Genomic DNA, 18,053 nt, shown 5'->3' with positions numbered 1-18,053 from the left:
ACTTGCTGACAGTTTTTTCCGGGAATGAGAAGCCGTGGCTGGACCTGCTTCCAAAAGCAAACACTTTTAAGTAATTCCTCTGTCAAAAGATTAATCCCTAGACGATCTATGTTAGCAGAGACGGTGTCAGTAAGTGGAAAACCAAGGGAAGCATAACCAGAACTCAAAGTGATCAGATTAGAGTTGGAAATGCTCTTAGCCTAAATGAATAGTCGGGAATTTTTACTTTTTTACACCAAAGATCATTCAGGATAGAAAGCTTTGTTTCCAGGGGGATTCTTCTATGAACCTGATTGATTCTGAACAGACCTGAACCCAACATCCACACACTGCCTCCCTGGCTTCTACAACTGCACCTCATCCTATGAGCTGGGAAGTCCCTGCATCGAAAGCTCAACCGGCTCAATCCAGCCCGGGATGGTTTAAAAACGAAATATTTATAGAACGTGCTGCCTCCCTGTTCCTTCTCCTCCCAAGGACGGAGAAGTGAACAACACCCTGCCATGTGGGTGGGGATGTTAGGATGAGTAAATCTGAAATGAATCAGGGACAATTTAACAGTAGCACAGAGAAATGCAGTAGGTGTTAAGAATCTGATATCTTTGCCACTTCTTTCTGCCCAATATCAGCCACTTCTTACTAAAATATGTAAAGATTCTCTATCTGTAGAGGCCTGATAAACAGTTACATATAAATCACCTCAAACAAACAAGAACTGCTGCTCTTCTTAAAAATGTAAATCAAACGTTTATTTCAGTAAATGTCTAATTTCTTATTTCAACTTGCACATCACAAGGCTTCTAACCTGGACACCAATGAGCTGTTTGCTTTTTATCGCCACGTTCTGATCAAAGCAAAACTCCTCAGATGACTGAAAAGAGTTTTGTCTTCAAAAAGCTGCTGAATTATAATATATAGTTTCAATTATTTTCATTAATTCAAAATATTAGCCATTATTCTCCCACTGTATTAAATCTGACGGAACAAAAAAAACTGTCTCTTTTTTCCTATCAATAAAATATAATCAGAGAGGAAACTATTAGGTTACATATTTTTTTTTAAATAAAATAGATGAAACAGTTCTAATTCCCTATAAAGAGAAATATATATAATCCTGCACCCAACTTAATTTGGATTGATTTATATTTCTGTTCGTCCACCATCACTATGTCTCGTTCATCTATAACTGTGGTTCTGCTTAAGGCTGAACAGTGGCATCCTGTTCTGGATGCACTATCATGCTGAAATAAGTGGACTTTATCAGTTGACTCCAACTGTCAGTTAATCCTAATGTGTTAATCCAGTTAATCCTAGCGGCTCTTCAGCGATATTGATTTTTCCCAAAGTAAAACCGCCCTCCGCTGTTGGAGAGCATTTCAAAAACTTTACCAGGACTTTGCACAGCAAGTAGTAGAATACATATAGTTTAAAATATATAAAAAAAATGGCTCAATGTCTTCAGTATTATTTCTTAGTAAGTAATGTAATCCAGTCGATCGCTGCAGCCCTAGAATTGTTACTTTTAGCAATGTGGACGGCAGAATATTCAACTACGAGAAAAACATCAGTAGATAACATGGCTTCTCTAATCTCACAAATCAGGCCATATAATAATATTTCTTCCTTTAAAGACATTTTTATTATGGCCCTGACAAGATTTAGAATGATTTTTGATTTAAATATAGAAAATTGATATCTAAATAAACTCATATAATTTAAATATTATTAGCTGAAAGCAATTTATCAAAGTAGGAGAAATAAACCTTAAACTTTCATCAATTATATGATCAATACTCTCTTTTTGGTGATATTTTTTTTTTTATGCATCAAGTTGTCTGGTTTATAAAACAAATTAAATCAATGGAGCTGTTGATTTCTCTTCTGATAAAATGAGTAAAGGTATTCAACAATATTCATTTGTTTCATTGCTTTTTAATGATAATTTCTATTTCGTAACAGTTGCCAGAAAACACCTGCCTTCAGGGCTTTGTGATGTGAAACTTTTGAGTGAAACTATAAACCCCATCCACCGCAGTGCTAAATATGACAGGAATCAAGACGTTCTGTACGCCTCGTTTTACAGCAAGGCATCTAAGTACTTTTGCATGAGAGTTTTTCTGGTGTGTGTTGCAGCAAGCTTTCCTCTGCTTTCGGGACTGGTAAAAATAGTGGTGGTGGATGTGAGGTCCATTCAGACTCTGTTATCAGCCTGCCCTGCCGTCCCTCCCACTGCCGCAACCACAGACTGACCACACGATGCAGCAAGAGTGCACACTCACACACTGCCGAGGCAAGTGCAAATAAATGCACTGCAATCCACAACTCCGTCCAGTAAAACACACAAAGAGACGTGTAAATCGGCACTCACATAAAAGCAGATCCAGGGTAGGCAACTTGCAGACGCGCCCAATTAGTCAAAAATGGATCCCAATAAAGATGAGCTAAATATAAAAGGATATAAACTGTCTCCTGTAGCATACATATTCCGAGACAAAGCATGACTTGTCTACAAGACACCATGACACTCCTTTACATCTCCATATGTATGGGTGTTTAAACGAGCTCCAGGTCAATGCTGGTTATTTCCATGATGTCCTGAAATGTGTAAGCTGCTGTACTAATAGTAGGAAGGTCCGCACTTCAGTGAGGATGACTAATCTCAGATCAATCGGGAAATTGAAGATATTAAAACAGATAGTTTCCTTGGATGGAGGAGGAAATCTCAGTGATCTCAGCTTCTGGTAAATCGGCTCATAGACGCTCGTAGCTCTGCTTCAACAGCAGGTTTTCCTCTCGAACACCTTATGACAGCCGACTGAATTTCAAACATGTTGGATTTTCTCCCGACCTGATAGGGAGAAGGTCGCAAGAGGATAATCGGTACTCATTACTCCATGTATACTACACGACACAGGACGCACCATGAGGCTGAAAGACGGCCTGATCCAAAAACTTTTCTTACGACTGGAGAATCGGCCCGAAAAAGATGAAAAAAATTGTAAAATGTTATTTAATTCAGTTTATTTCTATAGCGCCAATTCACAACATATGTCATCTCAAGGCACTTTACAGTTCACCAGATCATCCAGTAAAATTAATTCAAAGTTTTCTATCCAAGGAAAACCAGTTAAAAGCATTGACTCATTGACTCGAGTCTCGATGTTTGTCAGTGTTATTATTCAGTAAATAGAGTAATCCCGTCGAATTGTTACTTTTAGCACTGTGGATGGCAGACTATTCAACTACGTGAAAAACATCAGGAGATGACATGGTTTCCCCAATCTCACAAGTCTGGCCATATATCACTTACTCGAATGCAATACCTCACACTAAGCATGCTTGTAGCGACAGTGGATGTATGCCCAGTCTTACTGAAACCTTTGACTACATTTGCTGTTCTACTGCCTTTTTGCCCTGTAACTCAGCAGATGAGCTGGAAGATCAATTCAATTCACAAATACTTCATTTATCCCAAAGGGAAATTAAGTGTTTCCGTAATTCAAAGGTTTTTCTCTGAACCAGTTGTTCCCTCACATACTAATGAACAACAAGAGCCGCTTCTTTAGAGTCCAGAGAACCAAACTGCTAAAACCTTTGTGGCAGTTGTTATTAATGCATTTTAATATAATTTATAATACAAATAGACTTCACTGTCAGACAATGAGAAAATGTGTGTATGACAGTGGCAAAAACACGGAAACAGAAGTCACCAGACCTACACAAAGGCTAACCAAAGGTTAAGCCATAAAGAGAAAGAACTTTATTTTAAGTTCCCTATTTAATCCCAAAGAAGCAGCAACTTTGTTTCTCTTCTGCACGATTACATCAACAATCTTAACAAGTTGAAATTATGACATAGGAATTGGATTAAAACTTCAAATGAGTGGATAACCTTGTTTCTAAGTCACGTTTAGTATTCATCTTTCTTATTGTTTTGAATAAAATGATATAGAAGCACCTGCGCAGAAGCAGGAGCCGAGGGAAACCCAGTTTGCAGTCGTAGACACATTTTCTTGTGAATGGCTGTGAGACCCATTCATAATGTGTGTGTGAAAATCAGCAGGGAGGTAAGACAGGGCTCAGTAGCTGTGATAGTTCCCAGATTCCCACTTGGCCAACTAACAGTTGTTCTTTGACAATAACAGAGGAAGTCATTTCTCCCCCCAAGCACAAACATCTGCTACCTGTTACCCAAAAAACACACACTGAACCATGTTACCCAGCAGTAGACTGGTCCCAAGGCTAAACACAACGTCCTCATCATCTCTGCAAACACCACACATTCACGCATACATCTGGGCGCACGCAGCTAAACACACCCGCTGTGACCCAAACATCCAGTCGCCTCCTCATACAGAGGAGTGTGGAATACTTCAAACACGCTATCTCCAAAAACGCAGGTCACTATCTGCTGGATCAGAGACCGTGAGAGCGACGCTCCTCTCCACACGTACACTTCAGACCTCTATCTGCCTACTACTAATTTTAGACCACTTCACTGGCATTTATCTCTACAGCTACCTCTGGTACAGTGCTTGCATATCAGACTCAATCATCCTTTCAGTGGCTTTACCTACCTATCTACCTACCTGCGGAACTGATATAGTCAGGATCTATATCAATTTACGGACAGTGTTCAGCAAACTCATTCTCACTCATTTTCTCAGCCATTGTTTAGTGTCTTTAGTCAGGTAACACTCATCTATGAATAATACCAGCATGAGAAACTCAAGAGGACAAGACTCAGTGTTGTGTCTACATGGAAGACTATACTTAGTAAACCAAACGACCAGAACCACCAGAGACAATACAGTTTTCCCACCAACAAGGTGACTCCCAATGACACGTAAGCCACAAAGGCTCATCATGCGAAGGATGAGGAATCACTGAGGTTCAACTGATTCCTTCAAATTCCTTAAAGACATAACTGTTAAAAAACTAGCACAAAAAACTGGTAAGATGAGACAAAGTTTGAGGTATTTTTGCCATAAGGAAAGAATTATGTCTGGGGATGTAAAAGCAAGCCTTTGAAACTCAAAAGACATTACTAACTGGTAAGGATGAGAGTGGCAGCATCATGCTGCAGGACAGTTTGCTCTCAGTTGGTCAAGGTACTGTATTGAGTGGGGGGAAATAGTAAAAAATGCCTTTTGGTTAGATGAGATAAATTTTGAACTTATGGCTTATTTGCAAAATGGTTTGTTCGTGATGGAAAATAAAAGCTGCAGAAGAATGTGCTGGTCGGTAAGGAAGGAAATGTAAGATTTGGGCTTATATGCAAAAATCCTAAAACTGCAACCTCGCTTCAAACAAAGGACAGAAAAAAAAACACAAAAAAAAAACAATCCAAAGTGCATTTACAGGTAAATATGGGGGTATCAAAAAAAAAAAAAGAAAAAAATAATAATTTCCTGAGATGTGCAGTATGTTATATGCAGGGCTCGATGTTAACCATCGCCCGATCGCCCAGGGCAAATAGTTTTTTTTGTCGGGAGAGTACAAATTTAATTGCATTTGCCTGCTGGGCAAGTGCAATGAATGCAAAAAAAATTTATTTATCACTCCAAATTACTTTAAAATCACCGACATTCGCTGAAAACAAGAGTTGCCGGCGCAATTTTTGTTGTTTTGTACACATTCTCGCATAATTTGAAAAAGCTGCTTTTCCGCCAGATGGCGTTATATTTGTCCGGGAATTGGCGTGAATCAGACACATTTGTTTTTTACTTTGCAGGCTAAAAAACAACCACTAGGCAAAAAAATGTATGTACAGTAACACACCCACTACCTATTTTACCCTCCACTCATTTCACCCACCCCTCAGATAAACTTAGATTAAAAACTATTGGTCAGGGATTAGGAAAGTTGGCATAATTGTATGCCATGCGCACAGTTTAAATATGGCTATCATATGGCAGTCTTCTGTACAGTGATGCAGGTCATACATTAAAAAATGTTCATTACTTTTTTTTCTCTTAGACATTGGAGAGGTGCATTTAATTGTTATAGAGCTAAACATGTTGAATTGGTGACCTGTTATGTTATTATTATTGTCTTGCTGCATTTATTTTGTCAGGGAAAACTAATCCTGAGTCAGTTAAAAGTCAGGGAATTCTGAAATTACGTAAGACTGTGGAAACCCTGTATAAAATAACTATGTATAATGATTCTTTAGAAGAGTCACATTATATTAATAGCATTATCTTGTTTAAACATACCGTGACTCTAAAATAAAAGTTATTCATTTGTGACATTGACTTCTGTCTAGTGATTTATCTTAAGTTTTTAACCTGTCAAGTTTTTTTTTTTCTTTTTTGAAATTAAAATTTATATTTTTCCAAGCACACAACAGTTTAAAGCAAAGTTTAGTTTGAAAAGAATGTGCAGGAAGGATTGAAAAGCATGTTAACACGGTAATGAAGGCTTGAGTTCATTATCTGACACATGCATATACACACCAGGAACCTGGAAACTTAAAAAATACTGAATTACAAAAAACATTTAAAAAACAAACATGTTTCATTGATATATATACAAAAAATAATATTAGGATCTATATTTATCAAACAATATACTGGGCAAGTAAAAATTGTTTCTGGGCAAATGAAATGTGAAAGTCACTTGCACGAAGGGCAAGTAGTAAAAATCCTTAACGTCAACCACTGTTATATGTGAGGATCCTGCTTTAGAAAAACGGAGACATTGCACCTTTCAGACAGGACCTTTTGTTCACATTAAAACATTCATTTGTACAATTAAATGAGTGCTTAAGCTTCTAATACAGGATAAATTCCTGTAACTCTGTTGAATCTTGTATATTCATTGTTTATTTTAAGTTGAAAAACAAATGACACATGAATTTAAAATGATACAGAAAAAAATTGATCTACAGCTTATGTTAGACTGTATTTTATGCACTGCATAGATCAAGGAGTCCACAACTGCAAAAGCAGCATCTTAGAGGGAACATTGGTCTGATCATAAATCATCTTATGTCTTTATGACAGAGAGAAAATTATTAAACACTGATGCTGGTGATGTACTAAACATCTAACACTGTCTAAGTAAAAGAAAAAAAAGACTAAAATAATTGCATCATCCCGCATAAATATCCTTGGTGTCCCATATTTGTTTTTGTAAGACGAGCATTGTAATCGGTAATCACCACCAGTAATCTATTAACTATATTAAAGAAGTCGGAGGGCTTGATGTCACATGCAACACTCTGTGGTGCTACATCTGTTTCCCCCCTGAACTTGTCTATACATTTTTATAATATCCACCTCTTGGCCACTTGGCTATGAGGTCCTTAATCTGATACGCATCTGATATTTTCAAATGCGACCTGTGTGTGAGCAGCTAGGTCGCATTCATCCGATCTGAACGCCATTAATACTCGACAAAGGTCACTATTCTGCATCTTGCTATGCACAGGCAGCAAGAAAAACAGCAACCATGGAGGACAAGGATGCGGAAAGCAGTCTTAATTTTTAACCATGTTAAAAAGTTAAGGTTTGGAAAGATCACTAGATGTGTTCCAGTACTACCATCCATGCTTACTTCCGGTAACACAGAGCAAGCTACTTGTGACGTTATTTCTTCCTCTACTGAGGATACAGGACACTTAGCTTGTATGAATACAGTTCAAACAGGAGATCACATACGAGTCGAATATATTTGTAAATCTGAACGGCCACGCAAAAGAATCGGAATCTAGCATTAAGGCATGCAGAGTGAATGTAGGCAATAGCCCCATTTACACTACCCTCTGAAACCCATCCATGCCCAGTTCGGACCGAGCCTGGATCAGTTAACCGTGGCCAGCTTGGTTCCTTATGACCGTTTACACATCACGCTAGCGCGGTTCCTTGCCTCCTAGTGACGAACTACGGTACTACTGCTCTCTAGGATTGAAGGAGGAAATCAAGCAAATCAACACTGCGGCGTGCTCGGACCAATCTCAGAGCGGTTTCAAAAAGGTAGTGTAAATGAGGCTAATGATTCCTGACTCTCTGGTATGAACAGGTGGAAAAAAAAAAACGCAAAAAAGACTTTAAAGAGAGCATTCAATGCTAGGTTGTAGAGAAGAATGATTTATTCAGATTTAGATTTTTCCAAAAATAGCTAAGAAGATGAGTCCAAATATGTCTCATCAAATTATTTCCCAAACATCACAAACAAATCAACAGAATAGTGGGAGAATAGAATAATAGGAAAAAACAAAACAAAAAATTTAATAAAACATGAGGATACATTGTCCAGGTGCATCTGTACTTTCAAGAAAAGCACAAGAGAAATCTTTAATCTATTTACTATTTTACCTGAAGAGTTCAATCATTTTTGGTTAAACAAAGATATAAAACTAAAAGCTTAAAAACCTCCCTTTTTTACTGTCAAACGGCTCATGTTCAAAAAGCTCCTGTGGTGAATAATAATTAGAAGGCAGGTGTCTGAAGCCATGGTTCTCTTATAACAAACCCCTCAACAAGGCGAAGATGACAAAAAGGAAAAGACAAAGATGGTTCCTAGTTTCACAGAAAACTTTAATTTCCTGAAGAGACAACAGGATCTGTCACTTTAATATTGTCTCTAGCAGAAAAAAGTGAAAGACATATGAGAAAATGGAGAAAGGAGGAAATTAGACAATCCCAATGAACTTAGACGCTATGTACAATGGTTGTCATAGTGATTCCCGCTTTATCTGAGAAGCAGGAGGCAGTATATACCAACACCATCATTCAATACATTAAGCAAAGACAACAATATTTAGATTAAATAAACAGTAAACATGTAAAAACTATAAGTTGTAGTGAGACGATTCCTAAATCGGGAACAGGAACCCCTTCGATTAGCTAAATTAAGCTTATATTAGCCAGAGGTGGTCTGGCTGAAACCTTTTTAGTTTGTTTTTCTTTTTTTTTCATTTATTTGCAAAGATGAAAAGTTACTGTAGAGAGGAAAAGGGGCCTCCAGTGGTTGTTCACAAAACAAAACCCTACCAGGGTTTTTTTAAAATGTTTAATACTTAGTCTGCATCAACCTTGAAAACTTGGAATTCAAAATAAATCTGCATAAGCTGAACTTGCTTTAAACAAACATATGTCAGGTATAACATGTGTATTCACTGTCACAGGAGTGCAAACATGCTGCAAATACATAAATGTGCTGCAAACAAAATGGACTGCAATCTCAAACATGAGACTAGCCTCATCAGTAAATATCAGCAGGAACATGTATCTGAAAATAAATAAAATCCACTCATCTTTGAGGGATTTTAATCCAGTTCATATTTTGATGCAAGCACATATATGACTCGCTGTATTTCATCACGAGTTTCCTGCACAAGACCGGAAAGATATTACATAATAACTGCTGAGATGGACATTTTTAGATTTTCTCAGAGTTATAAATACAATTTCATACAGAACACAGAGAATCCAAAGATTATTAAAAAGTTTTCGTATTCTGACGTAATTAAAGAGGAAGGGTGGCATTTAGGTATTTAGAAGAATAAAAAAATGCATAACATGTGATGATGAAGAGTCATACAGTTCCTCTTGCGTAGAACATGCATTATTTCTCTATTCTAAGTTTAAATCTAATTTAACTGTAAAATAGTTCACTTTAAAGCAGCGTTATGCACAGAAGGGATTTGTTATACCTGGTTGGAGTATGCTTGGAGAACTGTGCTACGCTGTGTACGTGAGCGACAAACAAACATGTACAGCAACATGCTACTCAGTACACAGCAGTCTGCAGAGAGCCAAACGTAAACTCTCTGATGACGACAAGTAAAATACACAAATCTTGTCTATGGATTACAGTATGTTGTTGATGCAGCAGCAGCAGACGGTTTCTACAGATAAACACACCTGGTGGCCAAGAGGTCACAACTATTTGGACATTTTTATAGAATTTTCCAGACATGTATGATATTATTCACTTTCTTATGTTAATTAAGATATGACAGAATGAAACAGTAAGGTGTACGGATGGGGATTGATTGCTTGTTTTCATGTTTGAATGTTTTCCTTGGAAAAGGATGCAGTTCTTGCTTGTGGTGACAAATTGACTATGAGCTAGATTTAGTGGTGGAAGAGGGTAAATGTTGAGTCACGGAGACAAACAATCTAAATGTTCTAGATGCCATGTTTGATTACTAAATAGTTTGTTTCAGAACTAAGCAACTTAAGCAGTAGTTCTTGACATATATAGGTCTGAAGTTGAGATGGAAGAAGGTTGACTTTATAACAGACAAACCATATTTGGGATTATTTTACCATACTGTATGTTCAGGACATCCGGATGTAAGCGGCAATAAATAGTTGCTGAAAGAAAAGCAGTCCCACAGCATGACAGATCCTAGACTGTACTTAATTTAGGGCTTGAGGAGCTTTCCTTCCTTCCTATTTTTCCCATATACCAGGCCAACCCGGGAAGTCTGTGGCAGAAAGAAATATTTTAATATTAATCAAACAAAAATGCCAGTTGAATTCCCAATTGACTTTATCAGACTTTAAACATTAAAATATGTTGGTAGTACAGAATAGCAGTTTAACGCCTTTCAAGTGATTCAAACCCCCCCCCCCGTAATTGACATTTATGCACCATTTTTGCACGCCACGTATCACTTTACTTGGATTTAGTTTTACATGCATATATATATACATACACATATATATATATATACATACACATATATATATATATACATACACATATATATATATATATATATATATATATATATATATACATTTGCGATTTAAAAATGCCACTTTCTTTACATCTTAAACCATCTCTGACGTCGATTTGTAACCAAGTGCACCTAAATAATCATCCAGCCTGGTTAACCCAGCTACAGTTGAATTTAACTTTCAAGTTTCTCCCCTGACTGTAGATAAATTACTCTAAGGAGTCACTTTTTATTTTTGGCCTTTTCATAACATACGATCAACCTTATTTAATTGTATGTTTTTGTATTTTTCTCACTTTTAAGACCAACTAAAGGAAATTAGATCATATTTATACCTCTAGGAAAAATGAGCACTGTTTTAATTACTGCTAACAATATTGTCATTGTTTTTCTACTTTGAAATTTGGGCCTTTATTGTATAACTATATATTGACATATGATGCTTGTTTGTAACGGCATGCAGGCAGGAAAGCATTGTACTGTTGAAATTTGCATTTTTCCATCCTGTAGCTTTTTTTCCGCCTCGAGCTTCTTTTCCGAACATACGGCTTTACGATCAACTGCAAGCAGTTGAAATTGTTTCTATCAATGATTTTTTTTTTTTTTTTTTTTTTTTAATAAAGTATTTTAAATGCCACTATAAACAATTTTAATGAGTTTTAATGCCAATTAAGGCCTTTATTTAAAGAATAATAATTTAATGACTTTTAAGGATTTTTAATGACCCGCAGAAACCCTGTATGTTTTCATTTTTATTGAATTTTGCCACCTTATGCTACATTCTCTGTAAATAATGCTACCTGTTTGGTTCAAAGTTAAGACCTTGATATTGATCTGAGGTCTATGCTAGTTATTTACCTCTACTTCCCCTGTTTATTACAGCAAAGCATAAAGTCAATGCCTGAAAAACTTCTAGAATTACTTTATTTTTTTTGTATATCTTAAAAGCTGCTCAAAACCCCATGATAATTGGTTGCTGAAACAGCTAATGTGGATTGGAGGACATTACAGCTGGAAGACGGGTCGTCTAAAATTAATAGTACACTCCTAACTTCTAATATGCACATATTCTTATACTTAACTATTGTTCTTCTTTCTGCTTGTTTTATTTTTTTTCTTGCATGTCTTATGTTTATCTTTCTTTACAATATAATTTTTAATAAACTGAAATTCAACCAATGAGAAGCTCCCAAAAAGGCCCCATGTGCTGCGGCAGGATATCAAATACACAGGCTACGACCCTTGAAGCAATTACTATGGGGTTCAGTTCCCCAGCACCCCAGCATGACTTCCTCTACTCTTTTGATAGTAATAGTTAATAGATAATACAAAACCTTTAACCTTAAATTGTTTTGTAAGTAGGGATTTTGTTAAAAGAAATATTGGATTTTTCTTTCATTTTATAATACATCTGAAAAAGAGATTATGTGAAGCAATTTTAAATGATGTAGAAGCTAGAGGAGAACAAAGAAGGTTTAAATATCAAAGAAGGAGAAGAGAAATGCAGAACAAGGGAGGAAACAGACACTGATGAACCAGGGTGGACTACATCAGGAGACATCTGGGGAGTCTCCACACGTGGCAGCCATGACAGAAAGACAAACTAAAAACCACTCTCCCCCTAAAATCTTCTCTAGGCTTTTATGAGACCCACCCTCCCTCTACCTTCATCCATCTATCTATCCCTCCATCCCACAGCAGACCTCCCTGGTGTCCTGACCGCTATCGAGCAATGCACTCCACGTCTTTTCCTGAACAAACTGCTGCAGTTTGCATTCTTTGCGTCGACCCCTGGGTACGGATCCGTACCGCACCACGCCCACTGACCCCATCAGTTGCATTCAATAAAAGGCTCGGGGAAACTCCCTCTCCCCTTTTTCTCTGGCAGTGTTGATGTTACAGGCAGACTGTTTGGTTGTGTTTTGTCAGGGTGCGATGACAGAACTAAACATGGATATTTACTCTGTGATAGCCGCTGTGTCTGGATAAGCTCTGAGGGGATACTGTCCCTGTAGGACTGAAGGAAATTTTGTCTTTCAAAGGATACTTCAGATATTTCTAAGCAATTTTCTGTTAAAAGCTGATAAACCAGAGGGGAAACAGTTAATCCGATTAATCGGATTGAAAAAAAAAATCTAGTAACTGATAAATCTTAAACTGGAATATACTGGGTAACAAATCCCATTAGCAGAAAGAGTGACATGCTGAGAGCCAAAAATGTAGGATTTGAAACCTTTTTTGTAGTGAAAATGCTCCTTTTTTTAGCTTCAGCTGGTTTATATACTGTATCTATTCTTTAAGGCATCTTTTTCTATCCAATTATTAATCGAACAAATTAGTGACAGATTAACCAATTAGCAAAAAAATCGTTAGTTGCAGCCTTACTATAAACAGTAACCATCTTACCTGGGAAGCAAAAACTGGCTGAGAGTTTAATTTAAAACAGAAGTGCATTAATATCAACAATCGAAATGAATGTATTGTGTAAAACCCACACACAGTATGGAAAATGCAAGATGTCTGCAGTCAGAGTAATACCTTATACAAAAGTAAGGCAGCAAAAAAAGTAATTTAACTGGTGTTTGCTTAGACTGTGGGACATTTCTCTATCAGACAGTAACTGTAATTGGAAGCTCTGTCTGATTTGAGCTTTTCTAACAGGCAGATTAAGTAAAGGCAAACTGCTGTTGATTGCAGCACTGGTTTGAGATTAAGCTGCTCTGAGACAGTAGGAGCCCGATTGCTTCTTGCCACATTCGAGGACTTATCTTCACTGCTCCTCCGAAAGCAGCTAATCTGGATTGGTTAATCTGAATCTATATTTTCTGCACCAATGCTGCCCACCGACCACAAGTAATAGATTTATAGATTTTAAAAACTCTTTTGCAGCACAAATGTAGGTTAGATATCTAGGATATCAAATACAACACCAGGTTCAACATCTCTTCTCATGGTTCCAAAAAGTAATGAGGATGTTTTTATTTTCTTGTCACAACAACGTTTCCATTTAACTTAATCTGAGGGCTGAAGCAGTAAATGACAAAGGAAAAGTTTTACACCGTCTGCCTGTAGATGTTTTGGGGGGAATCTTTAGGTTTGTTCTGCATTTCCTATTCTAACTACAGTCATAGTGTGGCTGAAACAATTTACGTTAAACCACCTTTCACACCATCTAGTTTTTTCATATTCTCTGTCATCGGAGTTAAATTCCATCAGCGGATAAACTTCATTCTACAGACGAGGCAGAACGCTTTATAAACCGGGTTTAATCTGTAATGGTGTTACGTTAAAGTTAGCTGTTAACACACAAGTTTAGAAAACCTTTGTTAAGACCACCTGTAATCTCCTTGTCTTCTTATTGGGACACACTGCAGCTCATTTTGGGTGATCAAAAGGTATCATGGAATATATAGACAATAAAACTAGTTCTGCATCTGGTTCAGGGCCTCTTTCCTGTATGATGCGTCTAGAAAAACCTCCTTATAAAAAGCACCTAGAATGTAACGAAGAGGATGGCTTAACTTTTGGCTGATCCAGAAAAACCAAAGAGGAGATGCTTTCCTAAAGTCCAGCCACCCCCAAAAATATAACAATATCCTATTTGTACATTTTGGTCATTTTATCACCCAGCTGTATTTGCTTGCATTTTTGCATGCTTGCATTATGGCTAATGAGGAAGGAATACCCCACAGGCTGAAATCGAAGCCTCTATTCCAGCTTGACCTTACTCTGACTCATAAACTGTCCTGTTGAGACACACACAGTATCCTGACAGGCTTATGATTGAAGTTTTGATTTCAGCTCTAATTGAGAACTTGTGGTTGTTTAAACAACCTATGATTACTGTGAGCACTGTATATTCCCAGTATGAGTGAACTGGTTTGTGTTGATGTGGGTGTGTGGGAGCAGACCTGCAGCAGAGTGCCATGGATGTGGTTGTGTTGGATTTTGGGTCCTGGTTCTGGAGGGAGCTCCTGCAGCAAAGAATGAACAGTGGAGGGGACCTGGGTGAGCAGCACGAAGGGGACGAGCGCCCTGGCCGCCATTTCTCGGGTACGATACACGGCGGAGCAACTGCATCTGTTAAATAAAAATGAGGCGACAAATTAAAGAGTTTGAAGATTCTTTGTTTTTATACCGTTACAGAGATGAAAGTTTTTGCAAAATCAGAATTCGTCAATAATGACTGGCTACAGGCCTTTGTCTAATACAACCTGACATTTGAGGTTCCTCAAGGCTCTGTTCTAAAAACCCTTTAATTCAATATTGACATGAGCCCACAAACTCAAATTATGGAGAGCAGAAACATCTCCTCATATAGATTTGCTGATGATGTAGTTTCATTGTGACACAGTCAGCAGTTTAAGGCAGAAAGAGTCTGTTTTCTTTTTTTTTTGGACTGAAATAAACCAAATTTGGAAAACATTACTCATCATGACCTTTATGTTACCATCAGCATAAAGCTAAAAGTTTTTGCTGAGCCTTGACCAACACCATGAAGGGATAACATCACATCATTACAGTGACTTCCTGTTTTGCAAACCTAAGAATTGCCTGTCAAACATATTCATCTAAACCCCTCAGGTCACCAGGAAGCTGTTTCTAAGGAACTCTAGGACTTTATCGTGGTGTTTTCTGATGACAGTACATCACTGATAGTTCAACCCTCTGAAATAATAAACATGGCTTATTTGATTTGGGTTCTATTTTTGCTTATATCTTATGTAATCTAGCTTCCCTTTTCTCCTTCCCCTCACCCAGCTTCATGTCTTATTGCAAACTTCAAAAAACAAACATCTCCTGGGCTGGTAGATGACCGATAAACCTGAATTGGAATATTTTTAACTCATTACCCAACCAGGCAGGAAATGGTACGCGACGTTTTGTTATTGCCCACCCGCACACATCCCCCTCCCATGGTCGCTCGCAGCGTCCAGCGGTAATGCTGAGTATGGCCTGTCACCCTGAGAGTAAAGCTAAAATTAACCTTGCTTACAAGCTGATAGGCTTTCCTTCTCCAGTGTCATAACAGAGCCAGAGCTGACACAGGAGAAGGACATGACCAAAGACGTGAATGAGATAAGACAGACTGGAAGGGGCAGAGTAAGACTTACTGGAGGAAGAAGGTAATTTCACAAGGCTTTTGTTTACTCTTTAGTTAAAGCAGACATAGTTCAACCACTTATAGTAAAACAAACCACAACCCCTATTCAGAAAAAAACAGAATTTTTACTTATCCTCATCTCTGGCACATAACTACAGTCAAAGTAGTTTTTAACACTAATGTATTTTTTGGCTTTAGTTTCTAAGGTGGAAGTTCATGTTGTTGCTAAAAGCTTATCGATGCGCTGATCTGATTTCTGCTTCTCTAACTCCTGAACTCAATCTATTCAGAAGATGGGTTTGAATTCCTTTCTTGTAGTTTTAGCATTATAATGGCGTCACGTGAGTGAAACTGCTGCCAAGAATATGGTAGCTGACAAAACAGTTTACTGGAGCACCAGGAAATTTAAGGTGAGAGGTTTGGCAGCAAAGCTTAGAGAATGCCTATGTTGCCACCAGTGCAGAGCTCGCAAAGAAATCTTTGCAGTTAGATCAGTTAGAGCATAGATCTGTGTGAGGTTAAACAAAGTCAAAGCAAGACGGGTAGCAAGGGGTCAACTATCTAGAGTTAAGAATCCTGCTCTTAACTGATATACAGGGGAAAAAAAGGAGACAATGAATTGAAATCCGTTAGATGAACAAAGAGGGCAAGGCTGTGTGGGAGATAGTGTTATTTGCTTACAAACCCTTTTCTCTGGACAGACATGAGAAAACATTTTTAGAAACATTAAACTAATAACATTCTTGAGTTCAACAAACCCATAAAAGCTCATTTACATGTATCTTGCAATAAAAAAAGAAACTAATGGTCATAAACTTTGCTCAGCCCTCACTTTCTACCACTCCTCCCCTCCTTTTGTGGCCCATATGTTAGCTATCTGTGCTAATTTGTCCCAATGAAACTGTTTTGTAAAAGGAAATGACAGTTTGGAAGGGTGTAATTTTAGGAGCAGCAGCGTCCCCTGTGGGATCAGTAGGCAGACTGTTGACTGGTGAAGTCTATGCTCATCTGGGCCTCATTTTGCAGAGCTGAAAGAACAATTTAGTCAACTGAAACTGCTAAACAAGCTCCAGCATCAAGGTTTTAGTTTTTTTTGCTTTTTCTTAGCTAGAAAAAAGTTAAATGTGGCAAAAAATGAAAAGAGGCTTTAACAGCTCATTCATGCAAAGATACACTAAGTCTATTAAGTTTTTCTGCTACGATATTAATTTAAAGAACAAAAAAATACCGTACATGTATAACAGGTTTAAAAAAGCTTTAACAGGGTTAAATGTTATGCAGAACAAAACAAACACAGAACTGAAGTGGAAGGAATATGATATTCTAGTTTTTTTTTTGTAAATTATGATCTGAAAGTATGGCATGTATCCGTAAATACCCTCCCTAAGTCAAAACCATTGTTTGGAATATTAAATAAATAAAAAAACAAGATATTACAATATTCATAATTAAGATATGAACTGAGATAGTGGCCCTATCAAAGTTACTAGTTTCAAGTTTATATGATTCTTCTGTTATTAGAACTTTAAATACTGGGAGTTCAATTTCTCAATATAAAACGTTTAAAATTATTTAACAAAATATACACTTAATTAATCAAAAAGACTATCTAGCTGTAGAAAAATTACAGATCTTCACTATTTTGGTTCGTATGGTGGGACCAGTCAGCCAAGACCTTCATTAACAATATACTATAATTATTATGTTCACTATTTTAAATTTTATGCACACTAACATGCTTCACCTGGGAAAAAATCATAACAGTAAAGGTATAAAATAATACATGTAAAGCAATATTTTAAGTACAGTTTGGAATAAAATTACACAGGAGTCACTGTTCCATAACAAAAACAATGTAAAGAAAACAAAAATAGTAGCCTATGCAATGCAAGTGAACTCTGTACAGCACTAAAGAGGTAAGAAGCAATGTTTTAATGAGCTAAAACATTAGTTGGCTGTAAGTTAGTGCTGTTAAGGGTAAGACGAGGTGAGGAGCTTCATTAGATGAACCCTTTGACTACCTGGTCAAACAAATGTTGACCATTTGCTCAACAAAATGCAGGCTGGAGACTGACAAGGAAGTTAAGGGGTTAAGAAGCGTTTAAGCAACGTAAATAAAGTCTTTGTTTCAAAATTTAACGAGCAAATCCAGTATAGAAATGCAATAATTGGCTCTGCATCACCTTATGTATCTACTCTCTGAGAGTCACCACTGCATGCTGAACAACAGCCCACATCCATCCCCTCAGCCAA

The 18,053-nt window shown here is 37.3% G+C and overlaps 1 protein-coding gene across 1 annotated transcript in view; it reads right to left on the bottom strand.

Annotated features, from left to right (window-relative positions):
• thada (THADA armadillo repeat containing) overlaps window positions 1-18,053 on the bottom strand; it is a 116,038-nt gene that overhangs the window by 43,710 nt on the left and 54,275 nt on the right. The window contains exon 28 of the mRNA XM_038299501.1: window positions 14,608-14,776. Coding sequence (XP_038155429.1) covers window positions 14,608-14,776 — 169 coding nt within the window. The remainder of the gene's footprint in view (window positions 1-14,607; window positions 14,777-18,053) is intronic.

The sequence above is a fragment of the Cyprinodon tularosa genome, unplaced genomic scaffold, assembly GCF_016077235.1.
Source record: "Cyprinodon tularosa strain WSP-4 unplaced genomic scaffold, ASM1607723v1 ctg43, whole genome shotgun sequence".
NCBI lineage: Eukaryota > Metazoa > Chordata > Actinopteri > Cyprinodontiformes > Cyprinodontidae > Cyprinodon > Cyprinodon tularosa.
This window is presented reverse-complemented; position numbering and strand designations above follow the sequence as displayed.